Raw genomic sequence first — 26,413 nt, forward strand, 5'->3', positions numbered from 1 at the left:
AATTTATGGAAGCGATGAGTAGATTGGAACGAGATACTTGGTGATGACCTACAACTGGAATGGCAAGATCTACAATCTCAGCTAAAAACACACACAACATCAAAACAAATAGATTCGTTTTAACTCATGACAGTGTAGTAGATATTCAAGTACATGGCTTCACAGATGCATCTGAGAAGGCCTATGGTGCATATCTATATGTACAATCAGTAAACGATCGAGGAGAAATATCTGTACAACCGTTATGTTCTAAATTCAAGGTAGCACCGATGAAAAATGTTACTCTTCTCAGGGGCAAATCGCAATATAGCGAACGTAGAAGCTCCGCCCACAACCCCTTCCACTTTTCCCCTACTAGCTCACCAGACACTCTACGTGATAGGTGAGTGTTGTGTCGAATGCACATTTCATGTGGGTGGGGATAACTTCCCCTACTGGCGTTTGCTATATTGCGATTTATCTCTTCCCAGATTGGAACACTGTGCCACCGTTCTATTGGCAAGGTTATTACATAAAACACTTCCTGCATTGAATGTGAAAATCAATAAAGTGAATTTATGGTCTGCTTCTACAGTGGTTCTTGCTTGGTTAGCTGGAACACCATCTCAATGGAAAACTTCTGTAGCCAACAGGGTTTCTTTAATCCAGCAATATACGAATAGCGCCAAGTGACGTCAATTCTGCAGAAAATCCTGCAGACCTTGTTTCAAGGGGTTCAGACTCAAGGTTCATACAACATTCAGATTTATGGTGGCATGGACCACACTGGCTAACTAATTCGAACAAGTGGTCATCCGCATCACTGGAAAATTCTATGCTGGAAATGCCTGAACAACGAACTCTATTAAGCAGTGTAAAAGACATCACAGAGCAAGAGGATATTACACTCAGATTTTCTTCACTACACAAACTACAATGGATACTCTCGTACTGTCTCAGATTTGTTCACAATTTATTGTAGAAGAGGAGCAAAGAAGAGAATTGGTACATTGACAAAAGAAGAATTGCAGTACATATTGGTGCCATGCATCAAACACAGCTTCAAGAATATGCGACTGAAATCAAGACTTTAAATACTGTTTCTACAGTGTCCCTGAAGAGTAAACTGAAGGATCTGAACCCGTTCCTGGATTCTGAAAATATTCTCAGGATGGGTGGAAGACTGAACAACTCTTCTAAGTCTTATGAACATAAGCATCAAATTATCCTTCCACCGAAGCAAAAATTATCAAGGTTGATAGTAGAAGCAGAACATTTAAGACTACTACATGCAGGTTCACAACTTTTAACAGCATCTCTAAGGCAAAGATATTGGATTGTAAACATTCGACGTGTGATAAGACCCATTATTCATAAATGCCTACTATGCTTCAAGCTAAAGGTCAGCATAACCAAACAACTTACTATACAGCTACCTATTCCACAAGTGACAGCTTCTCGACCATTCATAAATTCTGGAGTGGATTATGCAGGACCTTATTTTATAAAAAATGGTTCAACAAGAAGCAAGGTCAAGGTTAAATGCTATATAGCATTATTTATATGCCTCAGTACCATGGCAATTCATTTGGGTCCACACCTATGGAGTAACAGGCCGTGAAACCAGGTGGCCCGGGTTCGATTCCCAGTCGGGGCAAGTTACCTGTTTGAGGTTTTTTCCGGGCTTTTCCCTCAACCCAATATGAGTAAATGCTGGGTAACTTTCGGTGCTGTACACCGGACTCATTTCACCAGTATTATCACTTTCATCTCATTCAGACGCTAAATAACCTAAGATGTTGATAAAGCGTCGTAAAATAACCTACTAAAAAAAATTCATTTGGAGCTCGTCAGAGACTTGACATCAGAAGCATTTATCGCCGCCTTACGATTCACAGCTAGATGAGGAAAATATGCAAATATATTTTAATGTAACGTTTTTATGTTATTATGTATATACAGTGACTATACAAACTTCGTAGGAGCCAAGAACAAACTACGAGAGTTGTATCAATTATTGAAGTCAAGAGAAGGGACCAAGGAGTTGGAAGAGTACGCTGCTACAGAAAAACTCAACTGGCACATCATTCAACCCAACTCTCCACATTTCGAGGGACTCTGGGAGGCCGGAATCAAATCCATGAAACACCACCTAAGACGTGTCATTGGAGCCAACTACTTGACATACGACGAGCTGCATACCTTAATATGTCAAGATGAAGCAGTTCTCAATTCCAGACCCATCACATCCATATCAAATGATCCTGATGATCCCTCTTATCTTAGTCCAGGTAATTTTCTTATAGGTGCTCCTATAATGTCCTATCCTGAATCAGACTTATCCTCGTCACCAATTAATTATCTGTATCACTGGGAACACATCCAGAAGATGCACCAAAACTTCTGGAGGAGATGGTCGTGTGACTACCTAAATGGCTTGCAGCAGTGATTCAAGTGATGTACGAAGGAAGGCAACATCCAGCCAGGTGCAGCAGTGCTGCTGAAAGAAGGCAACCTGCTGCCTATGCAGTGGAAACTAGCCATGATTCAAGAAGTGATTCCAGGAAGGGAGGACTAATTAGGGTAGCAGACATTCGAACTAAAGATGAAACATTTAAACAGCCTATTAGTAAATTATGTTTGTTGCCAAATGTTAATTCATGTTAGTTTTACAATGTTTTCAAGGGCTGCAAGAACTTTCAGTGTAATTTGTGTTCTATTTGTGTTAAATGTTATACATTTAAGGTCGGCAGTATGTTTGGGACTTCAAGGTTGGCAACTCTGCTTATACGTTAACATCTGTGTCATGGAAGTGTGCTGTTGCAGGAACAAGCTGCCAAAGAAATAAACACATTAAATCTACAGTCCACATGTGTTTTAAACATCAATTGAGCTACCAAGGCCCCAACAACAGCAATTCTGAGGATTTTTGGTCTGAAGAATCAAAACTTACTCATCCACTATCTGATAATTGCTGAAGACCACCAGTAGTACTTAAGGATGGTTGGTACACATCGCCAGCTGTTCTGTATGCTGTATCTCACATCAAAAGAATTGAATTTTCTCCAGAAATATAGCAGAGAGTTACTTACTTACAAATGGTTTTTGAGAACCTGGAGCTTCATTTCTGCCATCAGATAAGCCTGTCATTGGCCCCTATCCTAAGAAAGATTAATTCAGTCCATACAATCATATACCAACTTCCTCAAATTCATTTTAGTATTATCCTCCCATCTACATCTCGGCCTCTCCAAAGGTCTTTCTCCCTCAGGTCTCCCAATTAATACTCTATACACATTTCTGCATTCACCCATACGTGCTACATGCCCTGCCCATCTCAAGTGTTTGGATTTAATGTTCCTAATTATGTTGAATGAAGAAACAATGCATGCAGTTCTCCATTCTCCTGTAACTTCATCACTCTTAACCACAAAAATTTCCCAAGGCACATTATTCTCGAATATCCTAACCTCTGTTCCTCTCTCAAAATGAGAGTCTCACAACCACACAGAATAACAGGTAATATATATATATATATATATATATATATATATATACAGTGAAACCTGTCCAAATCGGAACCTGAATAATCTGGAATCCTGTCTATTTCGGAACAATTTGTTGGTCCCGACAAAATTCTTATTACACACATTTTTCCTGAATAAAACGGAAACTGTCTGCTACTGTTCAAAACGGAAATAATATTTTGAACATACTATACTTTAATGTAAACTATATTATGAAACAGTGTGTAAATTCAAGGAATGAACGAAATACTGTATGTAAGTCACTAAGTTAAAAAAAAGTTTTCTTTGCAGCATTTTCGAGGGTGCGAGGGTGTGTTGGGCTAACGGTCATAAATTTTATTACCCTGTTGACTAGGCAGACGAATCCCTTCAAAGATTTTCTATCCTTCGCATCAGTGTTATGTCGTGACAGAGCAGAGTGCAAGTTTAGTGACTTCGTGTTAAAATGTCGCGTAAAAATGTGGCGCTATCATTAAATGATAAAGTAAATGTTATCCATCTAAAGGAAAAGGAGAAACGAAGTGTACGAGAAATAATGCTGAAGTTCAGTTGCGGAAAAACTCAGGTGTATGACACTTTAAAGAATAAAGACCGTATCATGAGTGAATGGCTTGCGGGCAATAATGGTGATATGAAAAGGAAACAGAAAGCAACTGGTTATGAGGAAGTAAATGAACTGTTGTGGGAGTGGTTTGTTAATGCCCGTTCAAAGAACATGCCAATTTCTGGACCGATTCTGCAGAACCAAGCCCTTGAATTGGCAAAGAAATTAGATAAGCCAGAATTCAAGGCTTCTAATGGATGGCTAGAAAGCTTCAGAAACAGGCACAAAATTGTTTGGAACCAAATGTGTGGGGAAGCAAGTGATGTAAATAGATCTGTTGTTCATGAGTGGCATGAAAAATTGAAAACATTAGTGGAAGGATTTCAACCAAGCGATATTTACAACAGGGACGAAACGGGTTTATTTTTTAGGGCTCTTCCTACAAAATCACTCTCTCTGCGTGGGGAAAAATGTGTAGGCGGAAAGATGTCGAAAGAATGTCTCACTGTTTTCCTTTGTGGCAATATGACAGGGAAACTTCAAAAACCGTTAGTGATAGGAAAATCAGCTAAGCCTCGTTGTTTCAGACACCTGGATATAAATAAACTGCCAGTAGTTTGGAGGTCAAACAAAAAAGCGTGGATGACTGCTGCATTGATGGAAGAATGGCTCAGTAATTTCAATGCCATGATGAAGAGAGAAAATTGCCATGTGCTGCTATTTCTCGACAACGCTACATGTCACCCACACATTCATTTATCCAACGTGACGCTGTCTTGGTTTCCACCAAACACCACCAGTGTCACCCAGCCCATGGATCAAGGTGTGATCTACACTTTTAAAAGTCACTACAGGAGACTAGTTCTGCAGGCAGTAATTGCAAAGATGGAAGATGCAAACAATGCTAGTGAAATTGCGAAATCCATTTCTGTACTAGATACTGTGAACTGGATTCATGCGGCCACACAGAAAATAAAGCAGGAAACAATCACCAAGTGTTTCAGAAAGGCGAATTTTCTTCCTCAGTCTGAAGCAGAAAACAATATGGAAGTCATATCAGCTCTGTGTTCAAATGGGAAGTTTGATATGGATGCTGCAGAGTACATTAATGGTGACGATGACATTTCTACATATCACACATCTGATTCCGCTACAGACATTATAAATGACGACCAACAGAAGAAAACTAATGACGATGACAATGAAGAAGAGCAGGAAATAGACGACGTCACAACAATCTCTAGCTTCTCAGAAGCTCTTAACCATGTAAGAGACCTACAAATATTTGCCGCAAACAAGAACATTAATGAACTCCATGAACATTTGTGCAGGGTGAAAGAATGTTTAGAGAAAAATGCCATTCAACGCAACACCAGGCAAGTGAAATTGACAGATTTATGGAGCTCCAAGTCCAGTTAAAAGTGCAGTGTTATAGAGTACAATATTAACTGAATAGTGTTCGATATTAAATTTAGTGTGATTAATAAACTTTAATAGTGTTCGTTAAGTAAATTACGAAAACATTAATGAAAGAAATGAGATTTTTATGAAGATGATTAACCAATGGATTAAATGACAGAAGACTGATTTATTGTGAGTATTGTTAAGCAGAATATTTGGTACTTCTTTCAGTTTGAAGCATGCTGCTTTGTTTTTCAATTATACAAATTATAAAATATTCCGTTTTAACTTCATACCTGAATAATACGGAAACCTGTCCACAACGGAAAAAAAAATTAGGACCGTGTCACTTCCGTTTTGAACAGGTTTCACTGTATCTTGTTTTATAAATTCTAACTTCAGGGTTTTTTTTTTAAATCAGACTAGATGATGAAATCTTCTCAATCGAATAATAGCAGGCATTTCCCGTATTTATTCTGCATTTAATTTCCTCTCAAGTGTCATTTATATTTGTTCACTGGTTGAGTTGTCTGGACTTTTTCCATTGCTAAACCCAATTTATCACATGCAGAATGCAGAGCCCTACATGCCCTCAAAACTAATCCTGACATCAAGATCCTGCCTGCAGACAAGGGCAACTGCACCGTTGTACTTAATACTGCCAACTATCAGAAAAAATCTTCAGTTTCCTTCAGAGTGATACCTATATGGAGTTACACAAAGATTCTACCACTAAGGTGGAAAACAAAATTAAAAAGCTACTGAACAAACACAAATCTTCTTTTCCTCCCCAACATTCACAAGAAAATTACCCCACATCACAGCAAACCACCACACCTATATGGTCTTCCCAAGGCCCATAAGCAGGATGTGCCACACAGACCCATAATGAGTTCCATAGGCTCTCCCTGTCATGCTCTAGCCAGCTTCCTAGGCAAGACTCTTTCACACCTCGCTGGGAAGACGTCCTCATTCGTGAAAAATTCGAGACATTTTGTTGACATCATAAGGGATATGTGTATAGGCAGCAATAACACCCTCGTCAGCTTTAACATCGTAAGCTTATTCACAAATATTCCAGTAGATGAAGCACTCGCCATTGTAAAAAGAAAACTAGAATCTGACAACGTCATCTCTTCTTCCACACAACTCAACATAGAATCTACAATAGAACTATTGGAAACTGTCTTAAGGCAACCTATTTTACATTCAACAACAGGGTTTTCCAACAGACCGAGGGCATGGCCATGGGTTCTCCCCTCTCATCAGCAACATCTACATGGAGCATTTCGAGGAAATGGCCTTATCTACTGCTAGCCATAAACCTACACTGTGATTCCGATATGTGGATGACACTTTCATAATCTGGTCTCATGGTGCCCAGCTACTAGATGGGTTCTTAAAACATCTGAACTTGCTCCACCGTTCTATCCAGTTCATGATGGAAGTGGAACAGTACAAGTGCATTCCATTTCTAGATGTACTGGTCACAAGGGACCAAGAGAAATTGGCTACCACAGTCTACCAAAAATCCACACACACGGGAAGGTACCTTCATTTTCAGTCCAATCATCCTACACACATAAAAAGAGGGATTATATCCACCCACCACAACAGGGCTACCTTCATCTGTAGTAAAGAATCCGATCTTCAAGATGAAGTACAGTCTCTCACCAACATCTTTATATCCAATAGTTACCCCTACAAATTCATTAATAGGACCATCAACAATAACCGGAAAACCAAGGATATTATTTCCTCTTCCCCTGAACCCCTGAGTACCATTGCAATTCCATATGTCAAGGGCACTTCCGAAAATTTCAAGAAAATTTCTAAGAAATATAATAACAGAACAATCTTCAAATCAGAGAATACACTTCGCCAAGTCCTGTCCAACAACAAACCAAAGACAGATCCCGCAGACACCAGAGACTGCATTTAAAACATTTCTTGTGAATATGGTAATGTGTACATAGGCGAGACTAGCAGATCCCTGTCCACAAGAACCAAAGAACGTAAGCACAACTTTAAACAATGCCTCATAGACAAATCCAGAACAGCCCAACATAGCTTTGAATCTGGTCACAGAATAAAGTGGAAAAATGCCTCCATCTTACAAACCGAGTGTTCTCTGGTTCAGAGGAAGTACAAAGAAGCTGCACATACGAGTTTTTTTGGATAATGCTATTAGCCAACCCAATCTCATTCTTCCCGACATATGGCTACATATAGTCGAACAGGACATCAAGAAAATTCAAGAAAAATGCACGAAGTAACATCACTAGAAAGCAGTAGTAGTTTGTTTCCCAGCACCACTAGATGGCAATAGCAGGTTAATTGGTACCATTTAGTTATTACTCTCTTCCACCACTACATGGCAGTAGTAGTTTAATTGTTTCCCCGCTCATTTATTTCCTATTGTTTCATCATTTCACTATTTCCACTGTTGATTATTAATGTCTATTATTCCTTGTCGTTGATGTTATTGTTCCATATATTAGTTCAGTTACAATCACAGAATTATTCTTTTTATTCTTCTTTTCATTCTCTATATTTCATGTTATAACAGCTTATGACTTTGTGTGTTCCGTCTTTATATTTCGCACCAATCTGACAGTCGTCGATCAGTCAGACAGGCTAGCTGTTTGTAACAATCCCCACAGTAGGTTTTCACCTGACGACGACGAGAGAGCCACTCTTCGAAATGTTGTGTTACAATTTTTTAAAATTAGCAATGGAAAAAGTCCAAACAACAAAACCATTGAACAATTCACCATTGCTCTCCCCCCTTCATTCAGATCAATTTATATTTGTTACTGTTACTCCAAGATATTTGAGTTTTTCCAACTCTTCAAAAGATAAATCTCCAATTTTTATATTTCCATTTCGTACTATGTTCTGGTCAGGAGACATAATCATATACTTTGTCTTTTCGGAATTTACTTCCAAACCTATTTCATTACTTTCTTCAAGTAAAATTTCCGTGTTTTCCCTAATTGTTTGTGGATTTTCTCCTGATATTCACTTCATCCTCAAACAAGCAGCTGATGTAACCAGTTCAATTTCAAACCCTTTCTGTTTTCCTCGACTTTCCTAATGGCATATTCTAGGGCAAAGTTGAAAAGTAAAGGTGACCTCCTTGCTTTAGCCTGCAGTCAATTGGAAACGTCTCAGACAGAAACTGGCCTATAAGGACTCTGCTGTATGTTTCACTAAGATACATTTTAATTAATCCAACTAGCTTCTTGGGAATGCCAAATTCAATAAGAATATTATATAAAACCTCTCTCTTAACCGAGTCATATGCCTTTTCGAAATCTATGAATAACTGATGTACAGACCCAGAAACAAAATTCAGGTGGCCCAAATTTTGTTTCTGAGTCTGTACTGTGCCGTTATACTCCCATTCTTTCTCCAATATCTGTCGAATACAAAAAATCATATCAATAGTCGATCTGTTATGCGTAAACCACTTGATGATTCCCAATTATTTCATCTACATATGGAGTTAATCTTCTCAAAAGAATATTGGACAAAATTTTGTACAACAAAAATAAAAGTGATTTTCCTCGAAAGTTACTGCAGTTAGTTTTTCCCCCATTCTTAAAGATAGGTACAATAATTATGGACTCGTTCCATTGTTCTGCTAAAATTTCCTTTTCCTAAATAGCAAGTACAAGCTTATAAATTTCACTAGATAATGCGTTTCCACTCTCTTGTATTATTTCTGCTGGAATTTGTTTCATACCTGAACACTTGTAATTTTTCAGCTTTTCTAACGCAATTTTGATTTCAGAAAGTGTGTGTTTGGGAATAAATGGCTCAACAGTTTATATCTGAATATCGTCCTGATCATTTGTATTTGGCCTATGTACAGTAAATTTAGTAGTTGCCGAAAATAGTTTTTTCATCTGTTCAGGATGGAATTAGAGTCTGCAAGAAAGTCACTATTCTCATCCGTGATTGTGTTTACCCTTGCCTGATATCCTCTCTTAAATTCTTTTATGCCCTTATATAAATCTCTAATGTTTTTATTCTTACTACGTTTCTACCTCATTCAATCTTTCCTTCAAGTAATCTCTCTTTTTGTTCCTAAGTGTACGACTTGCTTCCCATCTTTCATTGAAATAATTATCTCTATTCACCTGGACTGGATCCTGTAAGTATTTCAATTTTGTCTGTTTCCTTCTTTCTACTACCATGCAACAATCTTCAACAAACAATGGTTTCTTTTTCTTAGTTTCATAATAACTTATGCTGTGCTCAGCTGCAATTTTGATATTATCTCTGATATTTTACCACACGCTATTAAAATATAACTCCTCAACTTCGTTGGAACTTCCTAAAGTGGCAAACATTTGAAATTTTGACCTGATAATATTGCTTAGTTTCCTCGTCATTTAACTTGTTGCTCAACTCTCTTGGCTACTGATAGTCTCTCTCTTAATTTTCCAATTACCAAGTAATGTTCAGAATCACATTCTCCCCTCTGAAAGATCGAATGTCTACTATTCTAGTATGTCTTCATTTATCTATCAAATTGTAGTCTATTTTATTTTGTGTCAATTAATCTGGAGAAGTCCAAGTATATTTATGTATAGTCTTATGCGGAAATTGATCAGGAAGAGAAAAAGTAATTGGTTGGGTCACTGGCTGAGAAGAAACTGCTTACTGATGCACTGGAAGGAATGGTGAACAGGAAAGGAGTTCGGGGCAGAAGAAGATATCAGATGATAGACGACATTAAGATATATGGATCATACACGGAGAAAAAGAGGGAGGCAGAAAATAAGAAAGATTAGAGAATACTGAGTTTGCAGTGCAAGACCTGCCTTTGGGCAGAACATTGTGTATGGATCCTTATGCAGGAATATTATACTTTCCATAATTAAATTTTTGATGTGGCAAAGTTGACTAAACTAGCTCCATTATCATTAAAAGAGCAAAAAATACCATCCTCGTGTAATAGCAGAGAGATAAACAAAATTTTCACCAGTCATAAAACAGACATTGCTGAGTTGATTGGTACCCACAATAAATAATTACGAATATATTCTTTCAGTTAACAATAGTTAAACCTGGAGTGAAAATTTATATTTTATTTTTTATCTGATACCATTGTCTCAGAATCTGTTATTGTCAGAACTTAAAAACAACAATTTGTACACATATTCTTTTTCAGTATTTTGACACTTTAGGTGAAATATTATTCGACATGAAGTCTTAAGTATTTTCTTAATTTATTAATGAACACAATCAAAATTATAATTGCAAATCAAGATTTCAGGTATAACTCCCTGTAAAGTTGATTTGAATACCCGGCTCCGGAACAATTTTTCCCTCGAAATTATTAAAATTATAATTATTAATTAACACAATTAAAATTATGACTGATTGTTAACTAATAAATTAAAAATCAATAATTAGTACTTTTTGTCAAAAAGCTTTGGTCTATTATGACAACATACTAATAAACAATTATGCAAATCTGGCTTTCAGGTAGAAGCTCCCTGTGAAGCAGGCTTAAATAATTTCAAGAGAAAAATTGTTTTGGGTCCTGGTATCGATCCCGGGACACTTCGCTTAGCGCATGAATGCTCTACCGACTGAGCTACCCCAGGAACTATACAAGACACCGTCACAATTCTTCCCTTTATATCCACACAACTCAAATGGGCTGACAAGACGCCAGAACCCAACTTTGAGTGCACACAATTCTGTGTGACTTAAATTGTGGTTTTCTGTTAACATAAAGACAGTAACGAATATATTCTGCAAATCTGGCTTTCAGGTAGAAGCTCCCTGTGAAGCAGGTTTGAATAACAGAAAGCCACAATTTAAGTCACACAGAATTGTGTGCACTCAAAGTTGGGTTTTGGCATCTTGTCAGCCCATTTGAGTTGTGTGGATACAAAGGGAAAATTGTGACAGTGTCGTGTATAGTTCCTGGGGTAGCTCAGTCAGTAGAGCAATCGTGCGCTAAGTGAAGGGTCCCGGGATCGATACTCGGCCCCGGAACAACTAATGAACAATGTCTATAAAAATTTTAATTCAGTTCTGAAAAATAATTTCTGAGAAAATAGTACCAGATGAAGAAACAAAAAAAAAAATAAATAAATAAATAAAAAATAAATGGAAGATCAGAAATTTTCACTAATTACTGTCAACTACGAGAAAATAATCCTAGTTAGTTATTGTAGGTATCACTCAACTCAGCAGGTTCTGTTTGAAGATTGATGAAAATTTGTCTATCTGCTACAGTTTTGGATAAAATTCAATTTGTTTTGAGGTAAGGCAAAGCATACAGAACAGCTAGCAATCTCTACCAAGTGACCTTAAAATATTTACAACAATGGGTCTACTGATCTGTGCACAAAGGTAAGTTGTATAGATATAAATGCTTTCAGAAATGTAATGCATATGAAATTAGTGGGAATTCTACCCACATTCCTTATGTACGCCATCTCTTCAGCTCTTAACTTTAGTAGTCACGAGAGAGGCCTCACTTGTACAGCATGCATTCAAATCTTCATCATTGCAAAATAAATAGAAGCACTCTATATTAAGATTGTTACAGTTCTGCTAATGATTACCAGTGACTTTCACTTCTAAACGAAAGAGGTTATTAACTACAGAATGGTTACATAACCAAACAAATTTCATAGTTTCATCTCGTGCATAACATACCAAGCAAACCTGTTGACTTCGCTCGGAGGTTCCAGAGTACCTTATTAGCTCTACGTGCATATCCCTCATATACTGGGTCGTCAAGAAGTCGGCTGAGGAGACCAAATTCTAGGACAAGAGAACCAGCTCCTGCTGTGCATGTTTCTGCTGTGGGTGGCTGTGGCAGACCTTGACGCAGATTTACCTGTCAGATATCATGAAGAAAATTAATAGCCAATGTATAAGACTTCGTGCATTTACACATTTCTCTCAATAGAAAATATACACGAACTACTAATGAACACTACTTATAACTAACTACACCACCTTTTGTTCATGCTGATAAAGAAATTCAAGAGTATTCAGATGTGATTTTAAGAAAAACGTAACGACAGGCTTCAAGTGTCAAATTAAATGTTTATCAATAGTTAATCACATATGATCTCAATAACAGCAAACATTCCTTTTATTAACATTCCTTATTTCGAATTATGCAAAATATGAAGACAAAGTACCATGATGGGACAAAAAATTAATTTTGAATTTTCACGGAAATACCAAAGAAGTTGCTCTTACTTTTCCACCTGTCAGCTAGTATGCTGTTTATGTAATTCTCTGTACAGACATTTCTACAGATATTAAATATATTTTATAGATTTTGTTCATATACAGCACATATGAGTATTTACTGGTTCGCGAAACTTCACTCCAATACTGAGAGATGGGGCTGTGATTTACAGTGGTGGTATCTTTGTATCACTCGTTTTATACATACAAATCAAACAAGTGAATGGGTCAAAAGCAAAGGGATGTAAGTTAGTTTTGAGAAAATGTGATTGAAAATGTTAGGATTTCGTAAATTCCGTGAAGTTCTAATTTCAATGTGTGATCTGGTTAGAAGATATATCCTTTGCCACTAAAATTCCTTATGCTTTAGCTTACGCTGGATGCACTTAACTCATTTTTTTAGAAATGTCACTTGTACCCCTTTGCACCTGACACCCACAATTCAAGTTGGAATATTGTCATGGTGCTTTCAAAGACAATGAAACAATAATTTAAATGCAAATTTCATGATGAGTAGGAAGAACAGCTGCTGTTCATGTTGTCAAAGGAGAAAATGTTTTTTGTCTTTTATGGTCAAATATGTTAATGGTGTAGGTTATCCTTCGAAGAGGTGGAAAAATTCAAATATCTTGAAGCAACAGTAACAAATATCACACTCAGGAGGAAATTAAACGCAGAATAAATATGGGAAATGTCTGTTATTATTCGGTTGAGAACCTTTTGTCATCTAGTCTGCTGTCAAAAAATCTGAACGTTAGAATTTATAAAACAGTTATATTACCGGTTGTTCTGTATGGCTGTGAAACTTGGACTCTCATTTTCAGAGAGGAACAGAGATTAAGGGTGTTTCAGAATAAGGTTCTTAGGAAAATATTTGGGGTGAAGAGGGATGAATTTACAGGAGAATGGAGAAAGTTACACAACACAGAGCTGCACGCATTGTATTCTTCACCTGACATAATTAGGAACATTAAATCCAGACGTTTGAGATGGGCAGAGCATGTAGAACATATGGGCGAATCCAGAAGTGCATATAGAGTGTTAGTTGGGAGGCCGAAGGAAAAAAGACCTTTGGGTAGGCCAAGACATAGATGTGAAGATAATATTAAAATGGATTTGAGGGAGGTGGAATATGATGGCAGAGACTGGATTAATCTTGCTCAGGATAGGGACAAATGGCGGGCTTATGTGAGGGCGGCAATGAACCTCTGGATTCCTTAAAAGCCAGTAAGTAAGTAAGTGTTAACAAAGGCAATTTGCAAAGAGATTACATGACCAATCACAAAGATAAAATGAACATTACAAGTACAGTCAACTCTGGATATAGTGAACTCTGTTATAGCTAACATTTGTCTATAGTGGACCTAAATCGTTGGTCCCGACCTGCATGCATTAAAAAGTACATTAATATTTCCATTTATAGTGAACCCTCACTTCAGTTATAGTGAACCTTAAAAATTGAAGTTACAAGAGTTGTATCCCGACAAATTCTTACTTGAAGTCACACCTTCTTGAATAAAATTGAAAGAATGTGTTGAGGACAACATTCTAAGTTTCTTACTCCTTTAGTCAAAGGACAAAGGTAGGATTAGTAATTCCTAGACAATGAGCTGTACTGTAAATCCAGACAATGTGTGACGCCCTTGCCTCACTCCACCATCGAAGGGTTGCCATTCTGTTCTCAAGCACACTACTCTTCCATTATGTCTAATCCTCCACCGTCAAAGGGTTGCCTTTTGTTCTCAGAAACATTTCTATCAAGACAGACAGCATCAAAACAATGGAAAATGAAATTGTCTTCTTTTATTAAAAGGGGACGGACATTATGTCCAGGGCATAAATGAATGTAAGATTCTGATGGCTTTCAAACTCCATCATCCCCCTCCCAGTTTCCATTAAGTGACCCGGGAAATTCCAAGCCTGAGTAAGCAGTCACACCATAACAGCGTTTGAATTTCTGCCTGATCAGTATGTTTCTAGTGTTCGAACAGTGAATGTACTGTATAAAAATGTCGAAATGTTAAGTGTTTTCTTTAGAAAATAAGGCGAATATTATAAGTGACACTGAATGTGGTCTTTCACAAGCAGACATGGGTCGACAGCATAGTATAAGTACTGTGAGTAACAGTATATATTATACAATGTAATCTATTCCACAAAAATGAAATATTTTAATTACTGTATAGCATTTTATTTTCTTGTTCACAATTTCATTTATTCCTGTCCTTTAAGGTTAGGGCAGAGACACTTCGGATTTAATGAACCCCGGAAATATTCAAATTGGCAGAGGTTCATTTTATCCGGAGTCAACTGTACTTTTATTATTATTATTATTATTATTATTATTATTATTATTAGCAACAATAATATGTATGGCCATTCAGTGTTTAATAAAGAATGTTTCTAGTGGATATAATGAAGATAAATTTCAAGCAATGGATTCTATGGTTCCAATATGAGTCATTCCATGTCAAATCGCACAAAATTATACAAATTTTGACCTTCATATTTCTGATTGCGTTCACATTTTTTTTACCAACTCTATGGTCTAATAAACCAACAAGTGTATTTTTATTTCCTCCTAAGTCCACATGTTTTTAAAATATTACATGTTAAAATTCGTTAAAAATGTCGCACAATGCAACATTTAAAGCGTCATATTTCTGACGATATTGATGTTAAAATTTTAAAAAAATGCATTTAAAAGCTTAAAGTACTGTCTTTTATTAAATAATAATAATAGTTTTATTTTCCCTGGCAGAGTTAAGGCCATCAGGCCTTCTCTTCCACTCAACCAGGATCAAATCACATACAGAAAAAATACATACCGGTATACAAATATGAACTTAAAAATAATAATAAACATAATTAAGTAAAAAAGAGAGATTGAATACATATACACAATCAGTATTAACTTTGAAATAACAATAAATATATATATATATATATATATATATATATATATATATATATATATATATGTGTGTGTGTGTGTGTGTGTGTGTGTATATATATATATATATATATATATGTAAAAAAAAAGAGACAATACATAATCATAAACAGAAAAATACATTCTAGTATACAAGTATTAAGTTAAAAGAAAAAAAAAAGAATTAATACATATGAATATAATGTCACAACTAAAGGAATAGTACAATTAGTATGATCAGCACAGCACGTGTTACATTGAGACAATGACAATTACCTAGATATTAGTGTTAATGGAAAAATAAAGTAATGACTGTGTAAAATAATAATAATAGTAATAATAATAAATAAAAATTATACATAAAAACTAGTTCTGTGCATTTAAAATATTTCTAAACAACCTAATTTTAAACAACTGGGGACTAAGACTACCCATGATTTCCAGCGGCAGCGAATTCCATGAGCGGGCCATGGCTATTGAGAAAGAACTTGAGTACAGAGATGTCTGATGACGTGGTATTGATAGCAATAGATTGTGCTGTGAACGTGTATTACGATTATGATGTGAAGCTAGGAGAGTAAACCGAGAGGCAAGGTAGTTGGGTGTGGAATCAGGTATAATTCGATATAGCAGGCAAATAGAATGTACTAATCGTCGATCTTGCAAGCGGAGCCAGGAGAGTCGTAGGAAATATTCCGATATATGATCCTGTTGGCAGATATTGAAAATAAATCGGACGCAGACATTATGTACATGTTGAAGTGTTTGAGAAAGTTCAGCACTTAGGTCACTATATAAAACATTACAATAGTCAAAGTGAGGCATTACAAGGGTCTGTACTAGAATTTGTTTTAGTTTAGTAGGAAGGAAATTTTTCAGGCGTTTCAAAGAATGCATGATAGAGAAAACTTTTCTACAGATATATCTGATTTGCGTATTCCAGTTCATATTAGAGTCGAAATAGATGCCGAGGTTTTTTACAGTAGCACTGAAAGGAATTATTTTGTTGTTGAGAGAGACAGGCTGAAGAGTGTTCATAGTAATAGAGGATAAAAGCCTTTGCTGCCCCAAGAGAAACTATTTACTAACTAATTTTAATATAATTATTACAAATATTTTTTTATAATTCAATTTTTAAAACATATATATCAATGTGAAATAGCCCTATTAAAAATCTAAAAAAATGCCTACTAGGTGCACTGAAGTATTCTTAATAATTCCAGAAAAAATCAGAATGGGACCTCCAATAGTTTAATGGGAATTTAATTACTTATGACAGAATGTGTAGCGGTCGGCGCAGCAGCAGTGGACGGGAAGCATTAAAGCGCGCTGAGAGGTTTATTGGCACTGGATAATTGACTGAACATTGCAACATTACACCCATTACGGATCAAGTTACTCGAGGAAACACTGCTAATTTACTTATTATGATATCTTCAAATAATTGTACATTATGCTTTTTAAATGTTTCTTTTCATTCACACTTTAAATTTTCATTCGCCAACCTTCTTTCTTGAAAGAAAATTGTTTTACTAAATCTTCAGTTTTTGACAATGGAATGAAAGAGTGTAATTTTAATGTACCAATTATTGGTTTTAGATTATGGTATCTGGCCTGCAAATTTTCAGTGTGGTTTTTGTGCTTATTGAATGGACAAAATATAAATGACACGTTAGAAATGTTTTTTGTGACTAATCAAACAGTTTTTTTTTTGGTGTTGTTATAGGATCTTGTATAGGCTAACTCTTGTGGCAAGTCTTTTAACAGTATCTCCAATGATTTCACATGGACCTTCACCATGCGACATTGCAGAGAAGTGTCATTCAGCACTAATTCCATAATCGTCTTCATGTAAGCAATTATTTTTAAAATTCTTTTTATTTTTTTTGTATTGTGAACTTGATCCATTGGAAAAGTAGATGATTTTTTTCATATCGTTGAATTCTTGCTTTAAGAAATTGATTGCTTTGGATTGAAAAAAAGTGAACGGGATCGGTGTCATGTTTCATGGTTTCTGAGATGACAATACTTTTGTAACGAATTTCTGTATCTCCTTTGAAATATACTATGAAAGGATTTATTTATGTATTTATTTATTTAAATATACAGAATAAAGAATATAATTACAAACAAGAGAAATAGAAATAAAATAATACAATCTATATAAAAAAGGAGATACAGTAGTATTAACAAAATTTGAGACCGAATGAGCAGCGCTCATGTTCGGTCGCAGTTCAGATATAATATTAATAGGCCTATAAGAGAATATAAAATAAAATAAAGTAGGAAGTAAAATTAAAATTGTATTGTATTGTGGCTTGGCATATGTTCCAATGCACACCTTGTATTGAATCTTGTATTACAAATGAATAATTTTCAGAAAAGTCTGCAATAACTATGTAATTTTCAGGTTGTACATTTTCTTTGCATTCCGTCAAAAATAAAATATGGCAGACTTTTGAAGGGATGATGATGCATCTTCTACATGAAAAACTTTACATGCTAGGGAGCCTTTTACTTTTTGAAACTTTTCATGGGGGTATTGTTTTTGCTGTAGCTATCTTTTCTTGATAGGGGATTCTATTGACATCAAACTCTTGTTTAATTCCTCAATATTAGTGATTTCTAGCACTGTATCCATAGAACTGCTAGAAGAATTGGGATAATCACTTTCTCTGTCCGCACTTTCATTTGATTCATGTTTATTAATATCACAAGAACTACCGGCTTCACATATAATTTCACTTGACCTATCCGGAAATTGATTGATTTTTACAGAACGAATCACATATGTGCACATTCAAAGACTCCTTTAAATTGAGCTTTATTAATAAGTCGCGACTTACGCATACGTGTACTTTTCTTTTTAAAAGTGTGATTAGAAAGGTAAATGGATTTAAACACTTGTTATATATTACGCTATCTTTACCATCACTCATTTTGTATAGAAGTCACGTCACTGCACGAAATTCAAACCCAAACTGATTATTTTTCTCTCCTGCCATCTGTTTACTGCCATGAAGTTTACTGCCTTACCCAGTCTTGCTATCATGAAACACTTGGCTACATTACAGTATAAACATATAGCACTGTGAAGGGCTTCCCCTCTTAGCTGAGCTGACAATAATAAAATAATTTTAGATAAAATATTTACTGTTCCTTAAGGTATTAATCATTTGATGATTAGTATGGTGACATCAGATGCCATGGGGAATTTCGTAAAACTTTCCCCGGGCAGCCTTCTAGCCTATGGCTGCAAGCAGTTCATTAGCTGGGCATCGCGAGCGCGTGCATGCCTCTGGAAAATAAATTGTTACAAATGTATGGGTGCCGATCCCATATTTATAAATGCAGTTTACAAATAATACATCAGCGAACAAGTCTATATTTTTTTCAGATTTTTAACTTGGCTATTTAACCCTGCGTTGGTGACATGGAGTTTGACACACCCCACCTTGTTTTGTTTTCTCGTTCGCTACTAGAGCACTCTGGTGTGTGACATGGCGATTCGTTTAGCTGCTTGCAATACTTCCTTCAGTATGTTCCATGCCTTGATTAGTGAAACAAGTAATTGGTGGTCTTGAATTCATAACGCAAAGTTGTTAGTGTATTGTCAGGGTGTAGGAAACCCCACGTCACCATAGGCGTTATAATTCTTCTACGTACTTGCAATCCGAACGGTAAGTTCATTGTTTACTTGCGTTGCAATAACCCATTGTTACTTTTTTTAGATAGTTTACATTGTTGCAATGTTGAAATAGATTTTTGCGAGATATTTTTCACTGATAAGTGTTTTTTTTTTACTTTCTTTTGCACATGAAGACACTGTAATGGATCCAAATGATGCACAAGGAGATCAAATTAGAAAATGGTTTGACGAATCGGATGAGAAACCTGTGGCTTCTGAACATGAGTTTGAAATCGATCACGTTTCCGTTAGTGAACGTAACAGTGAATCTGAGGAGGATAGTGAAGACAATGACCGTGATGAACATAATAACAATAATGACTTCTATCTGGGAAAAGATGGTTTCACAAAGTGAAGTAAAAATCCACCACGTGGAAATGTCAGGACTCGGTTACATAATATTATCACACATCTTCCAGGTGTTATTGGACCGGCGAAAGAAGCTCTCACACCTTTAGATTGCTTGCTTCTCTTCATAACCCGTGATATGGTGCGTGATATAGTGCAGTACACAGATATGAAAATTGAGCAGAAACGAGAAAATTTTCGAAAGAAATGCATAGTGAAAGATACAAATGAGACAGAAATGATAACAGTTTTGGGGTTGCTATACTTAGCGGGCATGTACAAAGCAAATCGTCTGAATTTAGAAGATCTCTGGTCATCAGATGGCTATGGAGTTGAAATATTTAGAACGACTATGAGCCTCCAAAGATTTCGTTTTCTTCTTTGTTGTCTAAGGTTTGACAATCTGAATACTCGTGGAACACGCAAACTACAAGATAAGCTTGCACCAATACGTGATATTTTTGACCAATTTGTTGAGAACTGCAAGAAACATTATTGCGTAAGTGAATATGTAACGATTGACGAGAAATTGGAGTCTTTTAGGGGCCGCTGCTCTTTCCGGCAATACATGCCAAAGAAGCCAGCAAAGTATGGCATCAAAATTTATGCTTTGGTAGATGCCAAAATGTACTATACAGCAAATTTAGAGGTGTATGTTGGGAAACAAACGCTGGTCCTTGACTGTTTTCTTTACACTCATGAATGTGGCTGAGATCAATTCCCAAGTACTTTATAATTTAAACACAAAGAAGTCAATAGATCAGAGAAGTTTCCTGAAGATTTTATCAAAAGACCTCATTTCAGGGCACCTTTCGCAACGACTGTTCAAGCGACAGACTTTCTAAGGACCTCCGCAGCAATCTGAAACGACAAGCTCCACAGACAAGTGTCGAAGAATCCAGATCTTCTGTAAAAAGTGTACGTGTGAGCAGATGTGCAGTATGTCCCCGAAACAAAGACAGGAAAACAAAATACACCTGTCAAAACTGCAAAAAACATATTTGCTTGGAACACAGCAAATTATTTTGTGAAAGCTGTGCTGGAACACATGATAGAAATGTAAACAGTGATTCAGAATGATATTGCAGGAATGTGCAGTGCTGTGACAGTGAAAAATATAAGAGAGAACATTAAACATTGTAATAATTGATGTTTATTCAGTTGATTTGATTTATAGATATATTTGTATTAATTTTTTTTTATTTAAGGTTAAAAAATTGGCTGTTATTACATTTATTGGTAACCAGTAGACAGTTAACACAATTAAAGTGAAATATTTCAGAAAAACCAATGTCGTATTCAGTAAAAAGCAAAAAAATGAAAAGGGGTACCTCAAACCCCACTTCACTACTGATGTAATTTTCTTTCAGGTCACCAGCGCAGGATTAATATAGTAATTTTGCTTTGCAAAAGAAATGATAAAAAAAATAGGCCAAATTTTAAATTTATTTGTGATAGGCCTGAAGTAATAAAAAGTGTTGTATTTCATCTTTCAAATGCGCCAAACCGCAAATCTCAGTTATATGTAGACAAAGAGTTCCAAGTGAGTTTATGTAACAGTGCGCGCATAATTTGCGTAACTTCAAATATTCATAACTACACAAATATTTAATAATTGTGAAAATAAAACAATACGGGTCTCCTTATTTGATGTCTGGAATTCATGAAAAAAATTCGACCATTTCCGAGAAGGTCGTGTTTTATTGCTGTGCGATTTGCCTTGGAATGACTCATATGTCTAATTTTGGCGAAAATGAGATTTTGCGATATGATGATATCTTCATTATGGCAACAGATGACATGCATATCTCGATTATTTTTCTCTCTAACACATTGTTATCAGACATGATTCCTATGATTTTATACAGTCGTTTAAGCTTTAAATGCTCGCTCCTGAAAACCTGCGAGAAATGATATATCATATTTTACCTTCAAGAAACAGAATTCTGAATTCTTTTAGTGCTATTTGAGATTGTTATCGCGGAAAACAGTTAATGGATTTGAAAAGTCAGTTGGAAGAAACAACATCTACAGAATATGATAAAAAAGCAAAATACCAATAACATAGTCCTTACAAGTTACCAGTACATTTTATCTTTTGAGATCGCCCAGGCTCTCGTTTAAGGCATGCATTGGCAAGTATAAAATAATTCAGTGACGGAAAATTCATTGAAACTTCTGTGGTGAAAGTACCTGAAAAAATGTTCGGAATACATACATGATTTTAAAGGTATTATACAGTCCAAGCATAGTACTGTCAAACGGTTCAGTCTTTCAGACAGAATTCTTAAATAAACAATTTGTCTACTTCAAACACTTGGAAAGTGATTTGGTTCTCAATTTTCAGCTCGAATTAATATCAGTGCAAAATAATATTTTTTCTTTTAAATTGAAATTAAAACATCACGGAATTTAAGAAAACTTAAACATTTTCAATCCTATTTTCTCAAAAGTAACTAAAGTGTACTTATACACCTTTGCTTCTGACCCCTTCAATTGTTTTGATTTGTATAGTACAGAACAAGTGATAGGAAGAGAGTGCACTGTAAATCACAGACCAATCTCTCGGCATTTGAGGGAAGTTTCGACGCACTTCCAGTTCACGAACCAGTATGCTATATGTATAGCGTGAGAAAAAGAAAAGACAGCTTTCTGTTTCTTTGAATTTCGCACATTTCAACACCGGCTCAGAGACTACCATACTTTGGCCATTCTTATAGCTTAATCCCCAGCTTGCAATGCAAAGTTAGTGCTTTCTAATTCACCCAGGTACAGCAAAATTGTATTTCTTGCTGGAAATTGACTCACCAAAATTGTTTTAGCATGATGTCAGAAAAATAGCAAAATAGAAACAATATATTCCAATCATTTTAACCTTGAAGTAGTTGGAAATTGTGTTCTCCCTGATATATACATAATATCAACGAAGGAAATACTGCAACATTTTCTGAAGTTCTATTTGCGATAGTTTGCGAATCACTCTTTCTAATTATTAAGTTTCTTACACCTGCAAATTGTGACAACTATGGCACACTTTTGTATTAACTTTAAAAACCATACACACTTAGATCATAAGAACAGAATGGCCATAGTCCTCAACTGATTATTATGTCATGACACACTTAAAAAACACACATTCTTTTCAGTAAGTGACATGAGGTGACATGCATTATCTTATTGGAAATGTATCTATTGTTCTTCTTCAGTAAGCATTCCAAAAATTGATGCTAATACATCAATCATTTAATGGTCCGAATTTATTGACTCGTGATTAAATATAGAGTAAAAGGCTTGAGCTCCAACAGCATATCATACTCCCATTTTTTGATCATGAAATGGAATTTCGTGCACAACATGATGGTTTTCAGTTGCCCAAAATCTTAAATTTTGAGGATGTATACCATAGCTTGAACGAAACCATGCCTCATCTACTACGAAAATAAGTGACAAATCCATTCACAAAAATTAAATTTTGCGATAAAATCAGTAAGTTGTGACTAACTTTATAAACTTTTTTAAATACACTTAAAACAGATCTTTGTCACATTCCTATTTCCTTACCTACATGGCAACTTGACTTTGTAGGTCTTAGTTCTAATCTCACATGCATATATCCTCGAGGTTTTCTTGAGTCTGGGTTCAATTAGCACAAGATCCCTTTTTATTTAACACTGAAGCAATTTCTTGCCATTATCTGAGCAACCTGTCAACACATGTCTTTGAAAGAACATTACACTCAAAGTAACATCTCTCAAGCTTGCGAATTAACTTCTCGTATTTATTCTTTAAAGGGTAAGTTTCAATGTTGAAAAGCTGTTTAACAGCATATCCAACAATGTCAAAAATACAAAGAGTACAATCACAAAGCCCAGTGTAAATTAAGAAACCACGTCGTTTCCAGTTTCCCACAAGAAGTGAAAGTGCAGGTTTTTCTCTCCATTTTCAGTGAAGGGTTCATAGAATGGAGATTAAACTGCAAGAAAATCAGGAGAAGTCGCTCCCTAACTCACATTCAAAGGAGCAACAGTCTGAAGAAACTGACATCTGGTTTGTCTTGCACTGTGTAAGATAATTATTCTTGGAATGATAAACATAATTTAACTTAAAAAAAATTAATAGATCTTCAATTGAAGAAAAAAATCACTAAATGATGATTTAGTCAATATGAAGTCCAAGGTTTTCTATGCAATTTTATTACATGGTACAGTGTGTCGTGAAAACAGTTTATGTCAGAGAAATTAATTGCGTAATTATACATCTATCAAGTGAGATGGCTTATGCATTCTGCACGGGACTCACTACAGGTGGTCTGCAGTTCAAATCCCTGGACCGACCAACCTGACCAGTTTTTCCAGGTTTTTCACATTTACTTAGGCAAATGCCGGGTTGGAATTTTCATTGCTTTGGTCAATTTCCCTTCCTCTTCCCTGTAGAAGAAGAATTTAGATTTCATATCATATCATTCATCTTTATCATCTCATTCCATAGGCATATTCAGGTCATGATGCATGTATTCATCCACTAATGGGAGGGGGGGGTCCTTTCCAAAACCATCTCTGGGATCCAAGCCTTACGCAATATCTCTGCCAGGATTCATTCCTTAAGAGCACTTCCAAGGGTGCTTCGAAACCTTGGAAGGGCCATTGGAATGTGCTGCTTGGTTACCTTGGTGGTATGAACTTAGGGCGGAGGGGTGTAGGGGGCCCATTGCGTGAGCAGGTGAGGGGTCTCATGCAGCCAGTGGGCTGATACATCTCATCCTCATTCATCTCGTAATTCGGGGTGCACCTGACATGCTGAAGGGTCGTTCCTAATCCACCCCTAGCCACCATTTCCTAATCCCTAATTATACATCTAAGAAAATAAGGCTGGTATTCATAGTCGACACTTTGGATTAAAGTGTCCTATGGAAGATGCAAAGTGTCACTTTTTTGTTGCACAGTCGACACTTTGGTGCAAAGGAACAATTTGGATGAAAGTGTACTTCAGACCATGCTTTGAGCCGAAAGTGTCACTTTGTAGAAAAATGGCGGATGTCTTGGAAGTTGTCGAGTTGTTAGAATGTGCGGAAGAAGTGGTACAATTAATGGACAATGTACGAAAGCGCTACATTAGTGATAGGCCTAAAGACTATTCCGTGGAATTTTATAATGATATAGAACTTTTTGATGACTGGTTGACAAAAACGAATAATAGAGGTTTGCCAGTGCCTCCAATAATACAGTTATTGACTGCATTAAGATTCTACATTACAGATATGTACCATACTTTAATATCTATAATATTACAGTTCAGGTATTTCTGTAGTAACATTCGTATATTTATAACTTCAATTCGATGAAGTGAAATGTAGGTAGATATGCCTATATAACCTATTTTTTTTTTTTTTACTGAAACGAATTTTTTAAATAATATTAAACTAACTTCAACCTAATGTAGGCGTAACTATCTTAAATTGGCATTGACAGACTCACGTGCCTGTTTTCTAAGCAGATTCCATAATTATATTGGATTTAAAATGATTTTGATTTTTGTTGATTACCTGTATTTTGAGATAAAATTTATCTTGATGTTCATATAATCATTACTGTTTTGATAATAGACCAACATATTTTCATGCTGGTAAGCAATACATCTGATATGGCTGCTTCTGGTGAGATACTGTCTCTAGTTCATGTGCAGTCATAACCTCACTATGAAAATATATCTCATAACATTAGGCCTATTTTGTTTTGCATTGTAGAAAAATTTGGCATTCAAAATATTCCTGAAGAACAGGCAATATTGGAAACAAGAGATAATAATAATAATAATAATAATAATAATAATAATAATAATAATAATAGCAGTGGTAAGCGTGTTTATTTCATTCCTTTGACTTCTATTCACTATTCACGAAAAAGACAAAAATGAAAATAAAGAGAACAAAACGATATATCAATGAAGCAAATACATATAAAACCTAACCTAACGATATATACTTAACCTAACGATATGTACAAAACCTAACCTAACGATATGTACAAAACCTAACCTAACGATATGTACAAAACCTAACCTAACTATATAAACTAATAGAAGATATGTACAAAAATCTAACCTAACTATATAAATCAGTGGAATGGATACGTACAAAACATAACATAATGACATAAAACAATGAAAAAGATATGTACAAAAGCTAATCTAACTATATACATCAATGGATCAGCTATGTACTATACAAAACCTAACCTAACTTTAGCATATATCTACAAAAATTTCACGATCAGTATCACTACCTATTCAACAAAGTATTATATATCTGAACTGACTGAAATAATCTAAACTAACTTATATACAACAAAAACAAAAAACTGAAATAAAATAACTTTAAATATACAGGGTGTTTCAAAAATACGGGGCATAATTTCAAGTATGTATTTCCTACATGTAGACAATCAAAATAGTTCATTACAACATGTGTCCGGAAATGCTTCATTTCAGAGTTATGGCCTTCACAACATTGAAATTCACCGGAACGTTTTTCTTTCCGCAGGTCGTTGTCATTGCAGAAGATGTTCAAAATGTCCACCTCCTGCTTGAATACAGTCCTCACATCGATGTCTCATTGACCTGCAAACACAATCCCAAACTCCAGGGGCCTGTTTCTCAAAAATACTAGTTTAGTAGTTCACCAGTTACTAGTTACCAGAGTATATTTCACCAGCTCTAGTAGATTCTGTTTCTCAAACTATTTCACCAGTCTAGTAACTTGTGAC

At 35.7% G+C, this 26,413-nt stretch overlaps 1 protein-coding gene across 2 annotated transcripts in view; it reads right to left on the reverse strand.

Moving 5' to 3' along the window:
• The window catches only part of LOC138708015 (ER degradation-enhancing alpha-mannosidase-like protein 1), a 158,647-nt gene that overhangs the window by 106,288 nt on the left and 25,946 nt on the right, over positions 1–26,413 (reverse strand). For both annotated transcript variants that reach the window (XM_069838122.1, XM_069838123.1), the window contains exon 4: positions 12,139–12,322. In XM_069838122.1, coding sequence (XP_069694223.1) covers positions 12,139–12,322 — 184 coding nt within the window. The remainder of the gene's footprint in view (positions 1–12,138; positions 12,323–26,413) is intronic.

The sequence above is a fragment of the Periplaneta americana genome, chromosome 10 (genome assembly GCF_040183065.1).
Source record: "Periplaneta americana isolate PAMFEO1 chromosome 10, P.americana_PAMFEO1_priV1, whole genome shotgun sequence".
Taxonomy (NCBI): Eukaryota; Metazoa; Arthropoda; class Insecta; order Blattodea; family Blattidae; genus Periplaneta; species Periplaneta americana.